The sequence below is a fragment of the Meriones unguiculatus genome, chromosome 4 (assembly GCF_030254825.1).
Source record: "Meriones unguiculatus strain TT.TT164.6M chromosome 4, Bangor_MerUng_6.1, whole genome shotgun sequence".
In the NCBI taxonomy this organism is placed as follows: Eukaryota; Metazoa; Chordata; class Mammalia; order Rodentia; family Muridae; genus Meriones; species Meriones unguiculatus.
In genome coordinates, this window is record NC_083352.1 from 4,449,042 (window position 1) to 4,471,736 (window position 22,695).

A 22,695-nucleotide genomic window follows, 5' to 3' on the forward strand; every position below is an offset into this window, starting at 1 on the left:
ATTGACAGGATTTCTTTTCTTTTGAGACACAATATGACCAGTAGCCCAGGCTGGCCTGGATGCGGCCTGCCTCAGCCTGCCTGCTGCAATGGCAGTTGAGTGTGACTACACCACCTGACTCTGTACTTCCTTTGACTCTAAGTTAGGTAGTTAAATCTATTTATTTTTAATTATTAACATTTTATGGGTCCTCTTTGAGCAATTTTAATGATATTTACATAAACTTGCCTGCCATAACTTCTCTTCTCTCTTGACTTAGAGATGGCTTGGCTGGAGTAAACACCAGGAGTGGTGTTGCAGCCACACAAGACAGCCAAACCTCACCTGCAAAGGCTGTGTCCTGGGAGAGAGCCCCAGGCTTTTCCGCAGTTTTCACCTTGGATCACCTGGACTACGGAATCTGTCTTTTTCAGTCACACATAGTTTTTAAAAGTCTCAGTTCTAATGATGAACCACTTTTCAGGTTTTCTTACTTCTACGAATGAAACACATTTTTAAGTTTTTACTTTAGATTTAGTAGAATTTAGAGACAGATGGGAGGTAAAGTGTTGGCTCTGGCTCACCAGTTTGATCCAGGAGTCACACTCACATTTAAATGCAATGACTTACTCATTACTAAAATAACCTTCCTTCCTTCCTTCCTTCCTTCCTTCCTTCCTTCCTTCCTTCCTTCCTTCCTTCCTTTCTTTCTTCCTTGCTTTTGGCCATTTAAAAGATCTTAAGTCAGTGTTGCAGAAAATAGTTTTGAAAGTTGGTATTTTGACCTTAATATCCCCTTTCATTTCATGTTTACTCAAATAAGTACTGTACATGAATGTAAGCCATGACTTTATATTCCCTCTCCAGTTTCTTCTAAACTGCTCAAGTGTCAAAATTGTATGTTTTCCTCACTAGCAGTAAAAAATAAAATCTATAGAGAGTTGCTGGTTTTCAGGGTTATTTTGTAATTCAGAGAGTAACAATGTAACACGAGTTTCCTCTTAACTGTATTGGCCACATGAAAAACATCAGAATTTGATTATTTAAATGTTTATAATTGTTAATATGTCTTCATAAGCAAGATCAAGTTTTAGTAAAGAAGTTGTATGTTTAAGCTGTGGGCTGGCTTTCCCCGGGGTCCGAGGATTGTTCAATGTTCCTGAATAAACTGCATTGAAAAAAAAAAAAAAAAAAAAAAAAGAAGTTGTATGTTGAAAACAGTCAGTTTCAGGGGAAAAAGACAAGCGCATTAGCTCTGTGATGCTGACAGAATGCAGTATCACTGCACACTGCTAGGTTAACAGCATTAGTTTTCTTTCGGTTCTCAGTGTGGATAATGGTTGATATTATTCCATTCCACCTTAGAATTCTGTGCACCTGGCAAGGTAAGATTGTCTGAAAGGATACCTGGCTATTTCTTTAATGAGAGAAGAAACCAAGGAAAGCTTTGATAATTGAGTTCTTTGTACCTGGCCATAGCCTGATAGTAAAAGAAAATGCTACCAAGATCAGCCTTTCAAACTCCCAGCCACTGCACCCATGGATTCTACCATCATAGACAGAAATATTTAAAACTACTTCATTTGTATTGACAGTGTCCAAATGCTTCCCCAGTATCATTCCCCGAACAACACAGTGTGCTGACTCTTATAAATAGTCTTTACTTCACATTAAATTCTCTGGAGACGGTTTTAGCTACAGGTCAGGGTAAGCACAGGTTACAGGGGAGTGTCCCGCTTTTTAACACAAGGCTTGAGCAGCCACAGGCTTTGCTGGGAATCCTGGACCGCATATGGAGTGAGACTGTGCTTCTATCAGGAAGAAATGTGACACTCCTAAGAAAGCCTCAACCAGACCTGAGGATGGCCACAAAGCTCCCTGCACGTTAGACTGTAATTTACATTGTAAATGATACGCAATGAAATTAAAATCAAAGACCTGCGTTAAAAAGCCAGAACAGTTATACAGAGTATTTACTCATTCATTAAGATCACAGCTAAGCTCAAGAATAAATTGAGCGTTGAAATGTCTTGAAGCTAAGCAGAGAATTTCCTCAACGAGTGTTCTCAAGGTTTCCAGCATTTTAACCAGAACAAAGACAGTATGCAGCCAGAAAGGTACAGTCTAAACAGAAACTAGAGTGTGCTGTTAGAGATCACATTTCACATTGCTATTTTCCTCAGCGTCCTCGCAGCGATGCTTTTTAATTATGAAAAACACACTCCACTCGGAGAAAACAGAAAAAAATCACTGGACTCAGAGGACGGATGCTCACCAAATACATCATTTTTTTCCTCCTTCCATTCGTAATGTGTCCTTGGTGAGCTGCCCAAGGACCAGTTGATGACATGGGATTGTGGAGTACAGGAAAACCACCAAGGTTCTTGAAGAAGAGTCTCTACTAAGCCTCAGAGGCTCCCGGGCCGCCAAAGAGGGGAAGGAAGATGGCGTCTCCTTCCTGCTCTGTGGCTGCGACCCAGGTCCTTGCAGAAGGTTTTCCCTTCAGGTTGCCCTGCTCTCGCACATTCGGGGGGGGGGGGGGCGAAGACCTCGGGTTTGTCTGAGGGTGTCCCCGCGCCCCGGGGCGCTGAGGGCTCTGGACCTCAGCAGGGGTTATTCACAGCACTCACTACTGGACCACCCCACAAAGGGAAGCGAGCACTCCTTGCTGAAAGCGTTGCCTGCTGCGTCCTGTTTCTAAGTATTTCATTTTCTCTGGGAAATGGCACATATCACATATTGTAAATCATTTTGGCTCACAGTGCTTTTTAAACTGGAATTTCCCCATGACTGGGACTCTACTAAGGAAATATTCTCGAAAACAGGAAACTATATGACTAATTCTGCAGCTGCTGTGTCTCATATGGTACGCCATGATGGAAGAGACAGCTTTGGTAATGCTTTGATCCAGCCCAGTATTTATTGCACAGGCAAGATTTCCGCCTTGTTTTTATTTTTTAAAGAAAACCAGGCTCTCCATGTAATCAGAGAACATACACAACTCCCCCCAAACCCACCGTCTGTGCACAGTCAGTCACACACCAACACACAGGCACAGTTCCATGGCACTTGAATACCTTGTAAATAGGCTTGGATTTGATATATTTGCTCTATCGACTAAGAGAAATTATTTTCATAATTTATTTCAGTTTTTGAAACTTTAAATGTTTAAATAAACAACTGGGATTTTAAGAAACCAATGCTAAGACTTAAGCTGGTTAGACCCTAACCTGGAAAAAAACCGGACCATTGATCCTACTAAAATAAAATACACTGTAGTAGTTTACAGGCCAGGTTAAAAAAAAAAAAAGTATACTATTTCAGAGTTGGTACTATGTGGGACTAACATTACAGCTCAATGCCGAGGCACAAATGGCATAACATGTGTAGGTTCTGGGTTTGATCCCAGCACCACCAAAAACAAAGAAGATAATAGGGTCAATATATAATTTAGCCTCCCCTCCAACACCCCCTCACCAAAAACAAAACAAAACCTAGAACAAATAACTATTTTTTTCAGATTTGAATTGAATTGACCTCCAGCTTTATTTATTTATTTGTTTATTTATTTATTTATTTTGCTGTGTATATGAGTGTTTTTGCCTGCTTAAGTGACATAGGACCACATGTAAACCTGGTGCCTGCCTAAGCCTGAAGTGGGCACTGGATCTCCTCTGGAGCTCGAGTTGTAAAGCTGATGAACCCCACGTGGGTGCTGAGAATTGAACTCAGGTCCTTTGGAGGAGCAGCCAGCTCTCAGCCCGGCAGTAGTTTTAACATTTATAGTGTTGCTTTCAAGTGACAATGTCATGAAATAAGATAGCAATTTCTGGAGAGGAATCACACAGTCTTTGGAAGTGTTGAGTGTTTACAAGGGGCAGGGTTTGTCTGCGGGCCCATTTCTTGGGAAAGGAGCTCACTCATGCAAACGCTGTCCTTTCCTGAAATCTGAAGTTACTGTCTGAGAGTCACACACTCTCCACTGAAGGACTGGAGGTATTTATTCCAGGTTCTGGCAGATCAGTTGCCACCAGGAGCTCCTCAGCTAGCACATTGATTCTCATTCCCTTGGTCTGAAAGCCAGGAAGAGAACTGCCTTCAGTGGTAGACTGGAGCCATCAGAACCTTGAGTCACTGTCAGGTTCTTTTGCTGGCTGCTTCTCTCAAGGCTTTATGGACGGGAATTACTGAAGACATCTACAAAGCATTAGCACAGTGGAGTTGGAAAATGGTCACTAATTGGCCAAAGGATGAAGGTGATAGAGTTCAGAATCAGGTAAGCATTCTTTTTGTAAAGTTAGTATTTAATATCCTACTACAACTCTTAGTTGAGAACCAGATTATCCATCCTTTAAAACAACAAACCATTCCTTATATGGTTTCAATAATTGTCTTTCTTCAGAATGCTCCCCACCAAACAAACAAACAACTCTCCCTGAAAATTCTGCAAGTTCTATAAAACTAATAAATATTACTAAGCGATAATGGAGAGACTAGAGCAGGAGAGAGATGCTTACTCATTAAATTAAGAACTGGACATTAAAGTCAGGCATAGTAGTACATATCAGTAGCTCTAGCAGTAAGAGGCTGAGGCAGGAGGATTCCCAGCAGTTTAAGAATGGCCTGGATTAGATAGTGAGTCTTTGTCTAAAAAAAAAAAAAAATTGTGTGTGTGTAAAGAATTAGGCGTCAAAAAAGCAGGCAACAGAGTCCATGTCAAAGACAGCTCCTGCTCCCCTTACCAGGCCACCCACATAAAGTCTGAGCTGCCATAGGGGAAGAGAACTTGATGAGCTGGTGTGGGTAGACCGGTGAGTGGGATTCCCCTGGTGGGTGGGGCTCTGCTTTTCTGAGGAATAAGGGAGGGGACTGGGGGAAGAGGGAGGGGGAATGGGACCAGCAAAAGAGGAGGGAGGGGGCTATGATCGTGATATAAATTGAATCAATAAATTAATTAATTTTAAAAAGGAATTAGGCATCCAGAAGAAATGTGAGCCATGTAAAACACACATATGTAGTTGGAAGGAACATGATGGCTTGGGAATGCTGCTTACAGCTCAGAAAGGCTAGTTGTAAGTTCAAGTCCGTAGCAGAGGAAGCTACTTTCTGAGATCCTGGGAAGAACAATCAAGGAGTTGAACATTTTCATGATTTTTACCTCCAGTTCAAAGAATTTGTTACATAGATAAGTAAGTGTCTAGATAGTATTCGAACATATTTACAGAAGCATTTTACATATGGCAAGAAAGTGTAAATTCTACAGTGAAGAGTAAGACTTGTGCTGTACCTTTGCTTACTGTGCCTTTACACACACATTAAATTTTGTTTTGGAATCACGTTTAGGCACAGTGAGATGTACACAGGGTATGAAATATTGTCTTCCTTTTGGTGTTTGTCCTAGCTGGTTTATGTGACTTAGACACAAGCTTAGAGTCATTTGAAAAGGACAAAGTCAACTGAGAAAATGCCTCCATTTTTATCCAGCTATATGGCATTTTTCTTAGTTGGTGATGGATGGGTGAGGGCCCAGCCCATTGTAGGGGTGCCATCCCTGGGCTGGTGTCCCAGGTTCTATAAGAAGCAGGCTGAGCAAATCATGGGAAGTAGGCCAGTAAGCAGCCATGGCTTCTGCATCAGCTCCTGCCTCCAGGTTCCCGCCTTGTTTGAGCTCCTGTCCTGACTTCCTTCAATCATGGTGGAAGATGTGGAAGTAAAAGCCACATAAACGCTTGTGTCTCCAACTTGCTTTTCGTCATGGTGTTTCAACATAGCAATAAAAATCCTAACTAGGACAGAAGTTTGTACCCGGATAGTGGGGTGTTGCTGTGACAGATATGACCATGTTGCTTTGGGGGGGGGGATTGTGGAAGGACTTTAGAACTTTGAATGAGAGAAACCACTGAGTGTTGAAAGCTCAGTGAATTGTTCTGTGGGAACATGGAAGATAAGAATATTGAGGGGAGGAAGTAAAGACTCCACTGGGCCATTTGTGTGAAGACTCTGTGGTGTCTGGTCAGCTGGGGCTGAAGAACCAGCTGTGACTAGTAGGAGACCAGAAATAATGAAGCAAAACCTTTGCTTTGCTGGGACAATGTATGCTGCTCAGCTGGGGCTGAAGAATCAGCCATGGTTAAGAAGAGACCAGCACGCCTGAGAGGAAATCTTCTGGGAGGAGTTTCCTGAGAGTCGGCACACAGAAGCTGTGTTCCAGGCAATGTGGAGTCACCCAGATGGTGCTGGTTTTGAAGGGACCAATGAGAGCAGCTGCGGCGTGGCATGGTGTGGAAGGCCTGGAGTCCATGAAGAGATCCCAGGAAAGACGAATGGTGAAAGTGCAGCGCAGTGCAGCAGAGGACCCCAGCATTTTTGGAGATGAGGGTACCATGGGATGACCACCAAGAACAGCAGCAGCTGAGGAGTGGAGCCAGCTGGAGCCCGGAAGACAGGCTGTGTGTGCTGCAGAGGATGGGGCCAGAGAAATGACCTAAGCCCTTCGGGGAGTTCTAAGATCATGAGTGGATTCCAGACATTTGACATTGGGCTAATTGCACTTTTGGAGTTTGGTTCTGCTTTGTTTAGATTGTGACTGTGCCCTAGTTCTCTCTCTTGAAGAAAATATTTAATTAATTTATTTTTTAATTTTATAGGAGCCCATAGTAGAGAGAGTGAATTTAAAGAGATTTTGGGTTTTAAAAGAGACTCTGGGTTTTTTTAAGGACTGAATTTTAAAGTGTTAGGATTTTCAAAGACCATGGGACTTTTTAAGTCTTTAAAATGTTTTATACTGTGATATTGAAGACAATTGGGGTCAACAAGAAAGGAAAGATTATGACTTAGCAGAGATGTGTTTGTGTGTCAGTTGACAAGGGTTATTTGTGCTGGCTAACTAGCTCTGCATTAACAAGGCACAAGCTAAATCATCTGAAAAGAGGACCTCATTTGAGAAGATGCAGAGTTTTCTTAGTGACTGTTGGGGGACCATTGTGGGCGGGGCCATCCCTGAGCTGTTGGTCCTTGGTCCTATAAGAAAGCAGGTTGAGCAAGCCATAGGAGCAAGCCAGTAAGCAGCACTGTCCATGGTCTCTGCATCAGCTTCTGCCTCTGGGTTTTTGCCCTGTTTGCCTTCCTGCCCTGACTTCCTTCAGTCACGGACTAAGATGTGCAAGTGTAAGCCAAACAAACCCTTCCCTGATCAGCTTGCTTTTGGTCACAGCAACAGCAACCATAAGTCTTGCAGTGGTTTACCGTTTGTCTGTTTTCCACTTACCAGTGAGGAGCTGGGTTCTGTGGCTGAGAAGAGAGCTCAGTGATAAAGTGCTTTGCTTGCAAACCCAATGACCAGAGCTTGAGCCCCAGAATCCATGTAAAAAAGCCAGGCAGATCTCTGAGTTTGAGGCCAGCCTGGTACAGAGTGAGTTCCAGGACATCCATAGTTACACAGAGAAACCATGCCTCAACCAAAACAAAACAAACAACCAAACAAATGAAAAAAGCCAAGTGTGGTCACAGACACTGTAACCACAGAGCTGGGGAAATAGAGATGAGAAGGTGCCTGGGGATCCCTGGCTAAGCAGTTTAGCATGATCGTGAAATCAGGTAGGAGAACAACTCTCCCAAACATGCAAGATGGCTAGCACCTGAGCAGTGGCACTTGAGACTGTCATTCATATATATGTATATATGTATGTGTGTATATATACATGTATATGCATATATGTATATCACATATGTATTCATATATATATGTGCATGTGCACACACACACACATACAGAGAGAGAGAGAGAGAGAGAGAGAGAGAGAGAGAGAGAGAGAGAGAGAAATCAGCTGACTGCCGTTAAGAATGCTGTTAAAACTCTCCTAGGTGCTTCAAGAATATCTGAACCCTCTTTGATTTTAGCCAGGGAGGATCTTAGTTAAGATTCTAAACTACAAAACTATACAGTGATAATCTTATGACACCCTAATACTAGGCATTTTCGGCAAATTTTTACATAATATGTGGAAAGAGAAAAGATGCAGGGCATACTTCAAAACCAGAAAAAATACATTATTATTAAGAAAGAAAAGAAAAAAGAGAAAAGTTGACACATTTGTTTGTGCAGATTGCTTCCAAGTACAGCCAGCATTTCATTATCAAAGCAGGAAGACAGTTTATGACCCTCTGGAGTCAAACCAGTAGCTAATTGAAAGGATGCCGGGTACTCCAGTTACAAAACCGTGTTCCTGTGGAAACAGAGGCAACAAAGAGCAAAGAGTGGCTGCCAACAGCATCATGCCTGTGGGGGTCTATAGCTGGCTTTCAGATGAACTTAAAGAAGCAAGGTAATGCCTTGTCTTCAGTTTCCTGTTTGCTGAATTTAGAGCCTAGGCTGTTGTGGTGGAGTCAAGAAAGCTCTGCTCACTTCTGTCCTCCAGTCTCAGGGAGCCCCTCCCATCCAAGGCATCCTGATTCCCTGCGGTACAGGCCACCAGTGGCGTCTCCTCTGTTGGAGTGGGCAGTGGGCTACTCTTGCTCGTCGGTTCTGAAACTCTTGATGACTCTGCTTATAGGGTCACCCTTGCTCTGTTTGTGTTAATTGATGATTTTAAACAAACATGCCTCCTTTATGGATAGAACTTTATTCTCAGGATAGGAGAAATAGAGAGATTTAGACATTTTCCCCTTTGTAAGGATTAGAACTGAGGATTTGGGGAACAAGAGGGGCTCTCAGTAGCTAAACTCTTTGCTCTTTAGGCCCCAGAGGAGTTGTGTGTCAGGTGGGAGACTGTATATTCTTTATATTGGCAGGAATCGGCACACAAGAAATCCTAACTGTATGACAACCTGAGCAACACCAGAGCGATGGCAACCCCAAGCGCCAAGCCAGCAGGGACCAGGGATGTCCCACAAGGCCCTGCCCCCACGTGAAGAGCTATAGTAAACCAATGGCAGCTGATAGAGGATTCATCTCAAAGGATGAACACTCAAACAGGCTGTCCAATCCCAGATGGTCAGCACTGAGGATACAGATGAGCCATGATGAATTTACTCAGCAGTACACACACACACACACACACACACACACACACACGCACACACACACTCTCACACACACATATACATTCATACACACACACACACATGCACCCACATACACAAACACAAACATTTCTCTCTGTGTATTTATACATGTAACCAAATAATAGTTTAAGAGGAGGTGGAGGAACAGATGGAGTAGCGGGAGGGGTGTACGTGGTATAAATACAGTAATCACACATAAAACTCTGAAAAGAATAATTAAAATGCATGGAAGTAGAATGTATTTAGGGAAAGTAAAAGAAATATAATATACTACTCAATTGGCAACTATTATTCCTTTCAAAACTGCAGGAGAAGACTATTAAATCAGTCCAAACATGATAAGAGAAAAACATATCCAAACAGAAGACTAAGCGTTCCGGAGGTGAGAAGCTGGTGGGTTTCCAGCAGGGCCTCTCACTGATTAGAGTGTGTATTGGATGGAATGTTTCAGCAGGAGGAAGAGAATAAGAAAACGGAGCTATCGGTATGGGAGGAGGGTAATTCTGGGGGAGGCAGAGAGGAAATGGGGGGACAGATAGGGCCATATTACATTGCATACTTATTAAATGATTAAGAAAATGTAAACATAACAAATAAGAATCTACTTGGCTAGATTCTCTTTCCTTTCCTTCTGACTTTTCTCTCTTTAAGAATGTGTTGTTACTTCTCAGCAATCCTCAGCAGTGTGTTCAGAGAGTGGCCGGCCTGTTTGAAGGATGTTCACTGCTGCCTGATCCCACACGGAAAGGTTCACACACACACTCACAAAGAGAAAGAGAGAGAGAGAGAGAGAGAGAGAGAGAGAGAGAGCACTGAAGATCCACTCTGGTGCTAAGTTCTATAGAAAAGGTGTCCATGGACTTGCAGAGATGGCTTTATCACTTGGCTTAAAGCGGTCTGTGAGGTCCATGCCCTGTGCTCAGCAACTCGAGCAGCTCCATTGCTGCTGCCCCTGCGTAGGGTCAGGCCTCATCGTTTCTACAACTGCCTTGCTGCTCCTGATCTTCGATTGGGGTAAATTTTGAGCCTGGAAGATGCAGAACTTACTTTATTCTAGAGCAAGCCACACTGAATGGCCCTGTTTTACTCCAAACTTGTCAGCGGTTCCTCCTTGCACTTCTCAGTGGAGGCAGGAGCCGGGGATGTCCCTGGCTTCCGGTGTGAAGAACAGATCACTGTGTCTGAGGTGGAGTGCAAGTGGCAGTGTGTTAACAATCATTCCTGGAGGCCTTGCATGGCTGGTCTTGTCACGACAGAGGCCATCTTCTTCACACTGTTTTTCCACCTTATGTGGGTATGGCCAAGCTTCCCCCTTCCAAATATGCGTCTAAGTTCTGCGCACACTAATGCCCTAAGTTCTAACACCTCAAGGTGCAACTGTCTCTGGAGACGGTCTCCCCTCGGAGCTGTGAGTCACCCTGCTGTTGTCTTATCTTCCTAAGCTCACACCACTTCCAGTTTTGATTTTAGAATATGTATGTACATGCGTGTATATTTGCATCATGCTGAAAAATCTAACTTATGGACTCAGATTTAAAGCTTATTTTAAAACATAAACATTCCTATTTTATTTACCTGAATTCTATATGAGATGTAACAACTTAAATTATATGCATATATTAATGATATATTAGAATTTTATAAATACAGGAGTTCCGTGTTGATATAACTTGTATTTTATATGAGAGCTATAGCAGACCAAGGTCAGTTAAAGTCACAGCATATTTAGAGACATGTATAAAAAGCTTTGTCTTTTGATGACTGTAACCTATTGATTGTGTGTTTGTGTGTGTGTGTGATGGGGGGGGCAAGAGCAGGAGCAAGCAAGCGTTTGAGAGACAGAGGGTGGTATCCAAAAAATCTCACTCTCCATCTGGTGGACAGAGCTGGCCATCTGACCACTTGCTTTCCTAGGAACAGAGAGTGAGACAGTCCTGCTCTTTATTTAACATAAAAAAAGAAAGACAGAAAGAGAGATAAGAAGAAAGACAGAAAGAAAGGAAAAGAAAAGAGAGAGAGAGAGAAAGACTAAGAGTAAGTGTCAACATAGCCTCCTGATGGCAGCATGCCCATGGACATGAGCATGGCAGCAGGCAGCAGGCAGCAGGCAGCAGGCAACAGCCTAGACCTCAGACATCCCCGTGGCCTCAGGGGTAAGATGGGCCTAAACATCAGCAGTCCCGGCTGCGGCAGGACCGCAGACCCAGGCATGGTCCTCAGCTGCAGCACCGCCACGCGGGAGCCCATGAGCCGTGCTCCTGCTGGCTGTGATGAGCAAGGGAGCTGCTTCTGCAGTGGTACAGGTGACTGCAGACTCACCGCTGAGAAAGGGGGACACAGAATGCTGCCGTGACCCCTCTACACACACACACACACACACACACACACGTAGCAGCCTAAACAGGAAGCCAGAAGAGAACTCTACAAACTGTAATGACGGCGCTACAGTGCAGCTCTGCACAACTGATGGCTCCAGCAGGAGCAGAGGAGGAAGGATGCAGTTTTCTGTAAGGTGCTGGCCACTGGCAGTTGACTCTGTGAGAATATGGGTGACACAGATGGAACTTGTTTTTCTCTTCTTTTTCTTCTTAAGGAGGGGGTCACCAGGAGGGCTGAGTTGTGAGTATGGCTGGAGTTCATGATGTGAATTTCCCGAACAATCAATAAAAATAATTACGTATTAAAAATGGTCATGTTGTGAAAATACTTGTAGCGTCACTTTTGATGTGGTGCATGGTGTGCAGTGTGAGAGCCAGGGAGTGTTTGTGAAGTGCTGGGTGCCTGGGCTTCCTCTCTGCGAGGCTTCTCTCTGGAGACACTTCTCATGAGCTAGTTTCAAGGAAGCCGAGTGGCACTTCCTGCCTCACAAATGGCGTGAAAGCTGCAAAGTGTGGAATTATTTTCACTTTTGCAATGATAGACTTGAAAAAGTGATGTCAGACTAGACAAAAATTCCTAAACATTTTCCAGTTGTGATGTTTTTTCATTCTAGACATTTTTTAAACAGATAAAACACTTATTGATAATAAGTCATAAAGAAAATTGTTTTACAATTCTTCTTTAGTAAACAGTGAATTTTGCCATTCATAAAAGACGAAAGACTAAGGACATGATAGCACTTATCTGTTTTTGCATAAAGAATTGGGTCTCAGGTGAACATTTCATACTGCAGCATTTCCACCGTTTCCCAGAGCTGCTCGGGATTTTGATTCTACAATCATAATACTGAAAATGTCACTTAGCAAAATCTTCAGTGCAAAGTTACAGAACGATGTTTAGACCATGTCAGAAATCCATGGAAATTTTGCCCTAATATGAAGCCATTTTTTTTTTTTCTGAAACTGAAGTTGATAACTCAAACATCAATTTCTACAATCAAGTGTTCTAAAACAAGACAACCCTCATATACATAAATTCGGTATTGGTATGCTGAGAGATTCATCATGGCCCTATAAGAGCAGAAAACTTAGTGCAATAAAAGCACTAAAATTCAACTGGGCGATGGTGGCACACACTTTTAACCCCAGCACGTCTGAGGCAGATGCAGATGGATCTGTGTGATTTCTAAGCCTACAGAGCAAGTTCCAGGACAGCCAAAGCTACACAGAGAAACTCTCAACAAACCGAACACCCCCCCCCAAAAAAAAACCCCTCACTTAAATTCACATCTAACAACAGTCTCTCAGGTGAACTTCGGTTTTCAGCAGGTTGGTGGTGCACAACAGAGGGCTCAGACCTACCTATGCTATGTGTGTTCACTGAGGTTCTAACACCGCACAGGTTAGCCCTGACAGAAATACCTAGAATTCATTTTGCATTTCCTTTTGAATTATATTGGGGCGGTTGCCTTTTGCTGTTGCTGGTTTTTCACTATCCTGCGTTCAGCAGTGCATCCGTGGTTTAAGAAGTGGTAGGCTCCAGGCTCGGGTCCAGCCTTGTCCCAGCGATCGGGTATAGTGCAGGATAACAGCCGAGGTCAAACAAGTCCAGTTTTCAGCAGCTAGAGAATCAGTCCTTCACAAAGATGCCGCCGGGACAGAAAGATGGACTGAGAGGTCGCCGTTCCCTGCTCCGTTAAGCCGGGCTTTGCTAGATCATCTTTCCTAATCCTTTCACACACCGGCCAACACCGGGTTCTGCAGAGAGGAGCCAGCACAGCCACACGGGGCTTGCCTTGTCCGTATTTAATTTTGTGACCTGTTACTGTTCTCTTTGCATTCTATTCTGGCAATATCTTTATTTTCTCAAATTTGTCTTCTTACTTCAAGGTTCATACTCTTACTGAGGCTTTGGTCTGCTGTAAATAACTTGGCTTCTTTTTCCAGAATTTAATTTGGAGAAACACTGGGACATACGTGCTTACGCTTGAAATGTGGAAATATGAAGTGGCTGAGACATTGGCACTAAAATCTATAGAAGGCGTGTTTTCTACTATAGCACTCCTTTGATGAGAACACTTTTAAGAGATTCTTCTGTGATCTGGTTCACGTGTTTTATATTGTCTTTTCCTACGCGCGGTTTCAGATGCGCTGCAGTAGCGCCTACCCGCCGCGAGGCGGCACTACTCGCCGCCTCATCCAGGCCTCCGGCAGGGTGGAACAAAAGCAGCCTACAGTGTTTTCCCCAGAGGCAGAAACATAACCCTATCCCTGTCACAGCTGAGAGAGCGGGATGCAGAATTTACACGGAATTCTCAAAATATGTTTTATCCTCATTGTCAGCAACCCCCAAAGGACCAACTTCTACTTTTGTTCTTGCGCTTTTGGAGCGTCAGATGACATCAGGCCTACTTTATCCATCAATCAAGGAGTAAGTTCCCGTGTTTGTTACCATAGCACCCACAGCTGCGGCGCTCGACGGCGGCGCCTGACTCCTTAATCTCAGCTCCCTGTTACCGGTGAGCAATCGCGGATTGTCCCAGGAGCCCTGGACCCTGGTGAGGGAACGCCGTAATTGCCACAGCCTGGGCGGGGAGACCTGGGCACTGTCCCGCCGATGGACACGCTAACGGGCCAGCGTGTGAGGGGGCAGCGGCCGGCGCGAGTACCCACGATTCAACCCGCTGCCACTCAGCACTGAAGGTGGGTCCTGATGACAGCCCGGAACTTCTCCCTCCTGACCCCTCAAACACTCTCCAGTCACCTCAGTTTTGCTCATCAGTGGAAAAACCAAGAGCATCTCAATTCATTCCCCCGTCCCCCTTCTCCCAAAGCAGGATTCGGCACTGGCAGAACCTGTTGTCACCTAGGTCTGTGCTCAGAACACGGGGCGTGAGTGCAGCACCCCGAGTCAGGCACTTTACCACAGTGGACAGTCTTGCTCAGCTCTTAAGAAACATCTCTGGCTTGATAAGGGTCGGGCTTTTCTGTTGATCAAAGCATTATCTCTGAGATCTAAAGTTCAGGGCATGGCTTTGTTTTGCAAGCCCCACAAAGAAGCTGGGCTGAGGGAGAGGCACCAGGAGCCCAGCATGCTCCTGGCTGGGCTTTTTTGCTCCCCAGAGCTTTGTAAATCAGGCTTAGTGCTGAATCTGTAATCCCTGCACTTGGGAATTGTTGGCAGGAGGATGGGGAGTTATATATGGAGTTCAAAGCTAGCCTGAGCTACATGAGACCATACCTCAGCAAACAAACAAACAAAACAAGAGGTGTGCTGAAATGTGGAATTTAATTTTCATGCCTCATGGCTGTTTTATTTAAGTTTTGAAATTATTAAAGTTAGACCAGCCCCAAGCCTGAGCTGTGGATAAAGGAGGCAGAAGGATCCACCGCTGTCTGAGGAAACTAACGGGCTTCTCCCAAGCCTGGGTCACCACGTCAGTTTTCACTGTCCTGGGCAGAACTGGTGTCTTGGTAGCATCTAGCAAGGGCCGAATGTAGCTCAGTGAACACTATCGGTTCCCAGGACACCAGAGGAAAGCACTCGCACCGAATCTATTAAATTGAAAAACTGCCAGATTCCTTCACCCCTTTTCCTGTAGTTAGCTGAGAATTTTGCCAATAGCTCCTGTCACATGTTTCTCTTTCCTACCGGCCCAGCTTTGTTCCCTTTTTTAGTAAATCAATCAAGTCTAGTTCCTGTTACCCATATATTGTTTGCTGTGTGACTCTCCGCTGGGGCTTGGTCGACCCACTGGGGGACACACACTAAAGAAAACCGGAAAGAAAACTGGAAGCGAAAACCGGACACACACTAAAGAAAACCGGAAGCTCTGAACCAGCACTGGCTCCTCAGCCAGCTGTGGGCTTGTGCCTACCTCCCCTCTGTCTGCTCTGACTTTGTTTGGTTTGAGCCTGAATGGTTCCTGTGCACGGCGTGACACGAGTTGTGAGTTAATATTTGCAACTTCCATTCTGTCTCCTCCAAACACTCTTTCCTGGCGTCTCACCTACCAACCCCGACAACTCGTATAATCCTCCTGCCTCGTCCCATGCTCTGGGAGCAGGGGGTGGGAGGTCATGGATGTCGCTTTTTGGAGCCAGGTCTGCTCTCTGCTGCACCTGTCTGTGTGTGAACCACCATCTACTGCCAACAGGAGCTGCCCTGGAGAGGGCTGAGCACAGCACTGATGGTGTAATGATGAATTGCCAGGACCTAGTTCAACACAACGTCCATTCATCAGAGTGACGGTGGTAGTTGGTTCTCTCCAGGGTCTATGGCCCATCTCGCCTCAGGTTCTAGCCAGGCTCGAGTGTCACCTTGTAAACAGAACTTAGACGCTTTGGATTCTTAGTGATAAGTGACTCTAGTCCTCGGTCCACGGTGTTGAAAAGACTTTACTGATGATGGTGGCTTCATTTTCTAGACAGTGCTGGGTGCTTGTGGTGGGCCCGTGCTGTGAGCCCATCCGAGTGCTGTGAGGAGCGTCCTGGTGGCCTTGGCTTACCCGTGGCCACAGAGAAGAGGGCACACATGGCTTCTCTCTTGAGCCTGTTCCCTCCTGAGCTTAGATCTTTCCTTTGCTTCATGTAGAGGAACATGGCTAGTTTCTGACCACTCCAAGGTGATGTGCGGTCTGTGGGTCTGTCAACCTGGAACTTCAGGAAGCATTTAAGATGGTTGGAGAGAGCGTGCGGAGGCCAGCAGGCTCCACTCTCCCAGAAGCAAACCCAGCCTGGGCTCTGAGCGCTTCTGCCGAGGCTGGAGTCTCTTGCTTTTCCTGAGACAGTCTGCTTTTGGCTATGCCCGGAACTCACTCACACAGACAGGCAAGGAGGAGCTCAAACGGCTTCAGCAGGAGCTCCTGCAGCCCCTCAGCACCATGGGCACTCCTCACCCTCAACAGTGACAACAGCTGCCAGGGGTCAGCCTGGACACCATCTCCCACAAAGCCTTGTCACACCCCAGAAGAGAGCCAGGGTTCACTCTTGTGTGAGTTCATGAAATATCAGAGTGGCGTGCCCGAAAACTAACTGTAGAGTTCTGAGCTTAGTAGCACAAGGGTCACAAAGCCCACCAAAAGCAAACAGCAGAGAGGCCTCTGAATGCTCTGCACCAGGTCACCCTGATGCCTCCCAGGAGCTGGCATTGTCTTCTGGGCCAGTGACCCGGGTTTGTGTTTTTGTCAGCTTTTGTTAGGGATTTTAGTACCCATACAAACAAGTAGATTTCATAGAACCCCACACAACTAAGAATGCAAGCTGTGCGCGAGCCTTTTCCATACAGAGGGGGGCGTGCCTGCCCTTTGTGCCCAGCGGCCTTCAAGACAACCAGAGAAAAGAACACACACACACACACACACACACACACACACACACACACACGCAAGCAGCGGCCAGAGGTGTCAGAAGGTCAACACGTACAGAGCTTCCCCTGAGCTTTTGTCTTCCTGGGTACTGGAGGTTCCTGCTGACCAGCCCAGAAGAGGGCTGCATGCTGTGAGGGCAGCTACTGAAACTCAGGGGCCATCACAGTTGAGATTCCCTTGAACAGAATTTTAGAGTTCAGGCTTTCATTTTTCAAGGTCATTTATAGTAAGTTCTGTGCCAGAGTCAACATAAAGTAAAGCCTGTTTTTAATGAGACAATATTTCCTTCGTTCCTTCCTTTCCTCCTTCCTTCCTTCCTTCCTTCTTTCCTTCCCCTTTCCCCTTTCCTTCCTTTTCCTTCTTCATGTACTGGCTTCTTCCCTCTTTTCTTCTTCTCTCTTTTCCACCTTTCCTTCTCCATCTTTCTTCTCCCTAGTCTTTCCTCCTCCTCCTTAGTTCCTTGCCTTTCCCTTCTCCTTTTTCTTCTTCCTTCCTCTCCTCACCATCTTCATACTGCTCCCCCTTCTCTCCCCTCTTGCTGCCAACCCTGACTTTCCCCTCATCTACATCCTCACAGAATGTTCAGTGCCCTGGGCTGGGAACATTTATTGTGGTTCATACACACCAGGTGTGTGATGGGAGAAATGCCTCTCTGCTGGCCAGGGCAGGCTCTCAGAGCCCTGACTGTATCTGATCATTGTTACACGGAGCAGGGGTGGCTTGGAAAACATCACCGTCAGCAAGAATCTCAAGTTTTTACTTATTTTTTTATTTACTTTGTTTTTTACTTGTTTTTGTGTTTTGCCTGAATGTATGGCTGGGCAGCATATGCACACCCCACGTCTGCTGAGGTCAGAGAGGGCACTGGATCCCTGGACCTGCAGCTACAGGCAGTGATGGCCCACAGCGTGTGTGCTGGGAACAGACCCCAGCCTCCATGCTCTTGCCTTCTTGGAGGGGCCATCCCTCCAGCCCCTTGTCCTTTTTATTGTATTTGTTTATTATTAAATTGATTTTGTTTGTGGGCATGCAGGTACCCCCGCAGACATGCAGAGATCAGAAGACAGCCTGGAGAAGTGGGTTCTCCGTCCTCCATCTGGGCCCCGGGGACTGAGCTCAGCCCGCCAGCACTTGCGGCAGCACCTTCATTCACTCTCCGCTTCTCTGGCCCTGACACTGTCTAGCGGAGCTTCTAAAAGCCTGATGTACAAAGATAATTTTCTTGTTTCCTCAGACTCCTTTTTATGCTTAAAACTCAAAAGTTAAGCAGTCTATGGATCAAGTCACATGTTTTTTTTTTTTTTTGTTGTTGTTGTTTTTTTGTTTTGGTGAACCAATGAGTTTTATTGATTACTTACAGAAGCAGAAAAGACTCAGAGATAGTTACATCTCTAAAGCCCAACTCAGCACGAATGGCAGACAACAAAAAGTAGAAATTTGGAAAGCACTGCACACCCTGCAGACATTTGAGCAGGTTGAACTATGCTCTTACCAGGTAATTCAATTGCTATGAGCCTTCTCCAGGCGTCACAGCTGGTCTCTGCTTCTTGCAGACAGCTTGGCTTATCTCTGTCTCTTACCTGACATCTTGGCTCCTCTGAGAGTATCTCTCTGCAGTCCTTACTGCTTGTATATGAAGTCACATGGTCTCTAAAGGGGTCTTCCCTCCTCTTCTCAGAGAATGGGAAGAGCTCAGCCCAGCCCAGAGCCCTGAGAAGGGCCGCTGCTCTCAATGACAACCTGTTTCAGGACGGGAAGGCTCGAAGCTTTGACCCTGTATTCTTTTTTCTCTCTTCTTACTGAGCCGTCCTACCAGCCCTTGCTTTATTCTTTTTACAGTGTATTCATTATATTTCCCGATTGAAGCCTCTCCCTCAGCTCCTCCCAGTCCCACCCTGCCTCCCTCTTCTCCTCTCATCCCCTTCCCCTAGTCCACTGAAAGGGGGAGTTCTCCTCCTCTGCCATCTGCCCATAGCTTATCAAGTCTCTCATCAGGACTGCTTGGATCCTCTTCCTCTGTGGTCTAGCAAGGCCTCACGGCAGGGGGAGCTGATCAAAGAGCAGGCAACCAAGTTCATGACAAAGGCAGCCCCTGCTCTCCTTACTCAGGAACCCACATGGAGACGGAGCTGCCCATGGGCTACATGTGAGCATGGAGCCTAGTGGTCTCTGTCTGCCTAAACTACACAACGCTTCTGGAGACGGGGACTGGCGTGGACACCCTGTCTGGTCTGAGTTCTTTGCCAAAAGAAGTAGATATCGTTACCGTAGATTCTAGCAACCACCTGCCCTGGGCTCTTATGCACCGATTTGCACAAGGGTGACTCAAGGCAGACTTTTCCGTTTGTTCTCGTTACCACTGAAGGAAAGGTGACAAAACTCGTCGAAATATTCATGAAACATACAGGAGTAATTCACCGCTAACACAGTCCCCTGAAATTATCCTCATGGGACATTCACAGTGCAGACGTGTGGTTAGACGGCGACCCTTGTTTAAGTCAGTTATGCATGTGTGTGTGAGGGGGGTGCTTTTCCGTGCTTCTAGGAGAGGCCACGTGAAAATACCGTGGTGCAGGCTCAAGGCTCTCAGAAGGAAGCAACCCAGCGCTCGCGCTCAGAGGACGGCCCCTCCCAGCCCGTACCTGTGCAGATGAAGCTGGAGAGTCCTCCGTAGATGAGTTCGTCATTGTCGGGCAATATGAAGGGGCACTTCCTCTGCACCTCCAAGCAATATTGCTTGCAAGGAATTGTCTTTCTGCAGTTGAACTGTGCGACTTCAAAGTACTGGGAGCAGAGCCAGGCTTTGTAGACAATCTGAAAAGCAAAGAGAGACGAGTCAGCGGCGTGGAGGGGGCGGCGGGGGGGGGGGGGGGGGAGAGGACCACACACGCTTGTCTCCTGCGAGGGGAGGGCTGGGCTGGGAGGGCGTGCTTTGGGGTGGGGCCCGGGTTAGTGCGCTTCCAGCATCCCGCGCTAAGGACGCAGCTCTGAGTGTCTGCGGCCAGAGCTGCCGGTATCGGGTACGCAGAATGCAGCAGGTATTTGGTTGGAAGTACTCTAGAGACACAGTGGGTGCGAGCAGACCCTGAAGTCCCCAGGATCCAGGGGTGAGCCAAACGAGCGCAGCAGCCCGCCGGCGGCGGGCGCAGGCCAACCATGCGGACGCCCGCTGCTTCCCGGCCTTCCCACCGCGCCAACCTCGCCTGGACGGTAGGTGGCGCTACGCCCTCAGCGAGGACGCCCGCCAGGGTGCGGGCGCACGTGGCCGGCACCAGCCTGCCTTCCCCGCCCGCCGCTCGCAGCAACCGGTGCTTGCATCCGTGACTCCCACGGTCTGCACGAAAACCGCGCGGAAAGCGAGGCGCTGGGCGCACATCTCCGTTCGGTCGAAGGACGGACTCTTCCCCAGGGTCCCGGGGACAACCTTTCCACCCAGCGCAGTCTGCCGCTGCTGTTTCCCTGATTTACTGAGCCTTACTGAGCTCCCTCTGTGTGTGGCTACCCGGAGAAGCAAACCTGTAAAAGTCACCTTTTCCCCTAACACGAAATAAACTACGTCTAAGCTTCAATGAAACAGATCAGTGAAGTGCTGTTTCTTTCCAGGTCTTTTGCACCGTGGACTGTTCGTTTCTAGAGGAAAATAGTACTATTTAAGTAACGCTTCATCCTTAGACTCTATCTTGAAAAATGGCATTAAATATACGCGAATGCGCCATCAAACAGGATAAGATGACAAGTATTTAGCACATTTACATATATTCTAAGCAAGTTACAGGGCTTTTTTTTTTTTTTTCCAGTTCTGACTCAGAATATGTCCACTGGTCACATTTTGATCAAGAATAGTAAGTATGTAAATAAATGGAAAACTTCAGAATTTGAAGCCCAAATCTAGATTTCCCGACTTTTGTTCTTAGTGGCTATTCTGTGCTTTATCAGAACACGTTTTCAAACACGTGTGAAGCCCCAGCAGGGTCCTCAGACAACTGTCAACAGCCTGACTCAGACCCAGCTTGGGGCTGGTTGTTTGAGGATTACCCCATAGTTTGCTGTTAGTTTCATGAAAATTAACTTATACTCTTTGAAGAAAGGGTCTCTATAGGAGGCAAACAAACAGACAAACAAACAAAAGTAAAAAACCTACTGTGGAATTCACACATAATTAGAGACGGCCAAAGTAACTTTCACTGCAGTCATCTCCGCCCTTGTCACTGTGCGCCTGTTTGCATGGGGGCTGAATGGACCTGAACACACCACAGCCAAGGAGGTTGCTGAGAAGCCGTGAACTCGAGATGGGAAGCCTCGGTGCCCCATGGGTTCCCAGGGCAGCAGCTGCCAGGAGGACCAGCTCGTGCCACAGAACGAACGGCAGAGCATCAGTGAGGGAGAAGGGAAGTGGTGCCTAAGCTGCCCCGGGAGGTAAAGCACCGGCTGTCGATGCCCTTTGGCCATTGTGACATATATGACATATACGACAGGGGCTCCGGCATTCATGGGGCAGGCGAGCCACGTCTCACAGTGCTGGCTTCAAGTGCCTTTGCTCGGTGTTAGAAGCAGGCGGGCTCGCCTGGACATTCTGGCTAAGAGGACACTCGTGGAAGGGCTCTGCGTGATTCTGGGACTCTAAAGCCTACAGGGGTCTGCTTTACTTTAAGGACCATCCCTGCACATGCTAGAAGTTTCAGCTATGCCCGTGGGCACCACGTCCACCCTGCCTCCAACTGCCCAACTGGCTGTTAGCTCTTTGTTTACTTAATTCTTTAGAGTGCCAGGCTGGCCTTGAAATCAATTGCCATGTAGTCAGGCAGGATGCTCTTGTCCCCAGCTCTCTGGGCTTACAAGTGTGAGACACCATCCCCAGTTATGCAGTGATAGGTGTGGACCGAGGGGCCCCGTGCAGGCTGGGCAGGCACCTGGGCTACAACCTCGGGCAGTTCTCACGCTCTGTCAGATCCAGATGTTTGAGTTATGACTTTATGTCGTTCTCCACCACAGACAAGGTACTGATGCGCTTTGTGTACAGACCCGTTCTCAGCATCCTTTCCCTTGGCCTTCCCCAGGGGAGGCCCACGCCCATTGCAGATGTCTGCTTTTGCTTAAGGAAGTGAGCGAGTGGCCAGTGCAGTTTTCCTTCTTATGGGGCAGGAGGCTGCAGACAGAAGAGGGCTGTGGACGCCAGTGAGCAGGCACATCTGCAGCCACAGGAGCTAGAGCATCTGCAGAACAGGAGCTAGAGCATCTGCAGACACAGGAGCTAGAGCATCTGCAGACACAGGAGCTAGAGCATCTGCAGACAGACACAGGAGCTAGAGCATCTGCAGACAGACACAGGAGCTAGAGCATCTGCAGACAGACACAGGAGCTAGAGCATCTGCAGACAGACACAGGAGCTAGAGCATCTGCAGACAGACACAGGAGCTAGAGCATCTGCAGACACAGGAGCTAGAGCATCTGCAGACAGACACAGGAGCTAGAGCATCTGCAGACAGACACAGGAGCTAGAGCATCTGCAGCCGCAGGAGCTAGAGCATCTGCAGCTGGGCCCCTGCCCTTCAGCTTGTGACGGACCGCATGCTTGGAGATGCCACCGAAAGCTCCCAATTGAGAAACACCTTTCCATTCCCAGGCATCTGCTGGAAATCGGCAGAGAACGCGCCTCAAGGGAAGTAGCCGGGGGTGGGTGCTTACAGCGGTGCCCGCGGCGTGAGCTGAGTGTGTGCGCATGGCGGCGCCCTTCCCTATTGCTCACCGTTGTTAATATGGGGACAGACCTGCGGGGCTCTGACGTCTGGGAATAGCCGGTCAGTGCACACTCACCAGGACGGACCCTGGAGCACCGTCAACCTGCTTTATCGCTGCAGAGAGCAGAGGCCGAGAGGATGCCCCGGTGGTGCAAGGAGAGGGCCCTC

At 46.9% G+C, this 22,695-nt stretch overlaps 1 protein-coding gene across 1 annotated transcript in view; it reads right to left on the reverse strand.

Moving 5' to 3' along the window:
* Positions 1-22,695, reverse strand: part of Nalf1 (NALCN channel auxiliary factor 1) — a 490,344-nt gene that overhangs the window by 6,471 nt on the left and 461,178 nt on the right. The window contains exon 2 of the mRNA XM_060381360.1: positions 19,432-19,603. Within this exon, the coding sequence (XP_060237343.1) occupies positions 19,432-19,603 (172 nt within the window). The remainder of the gene's footprint in view (positions 1-19,431; positions 19,604-22,695) is intronic.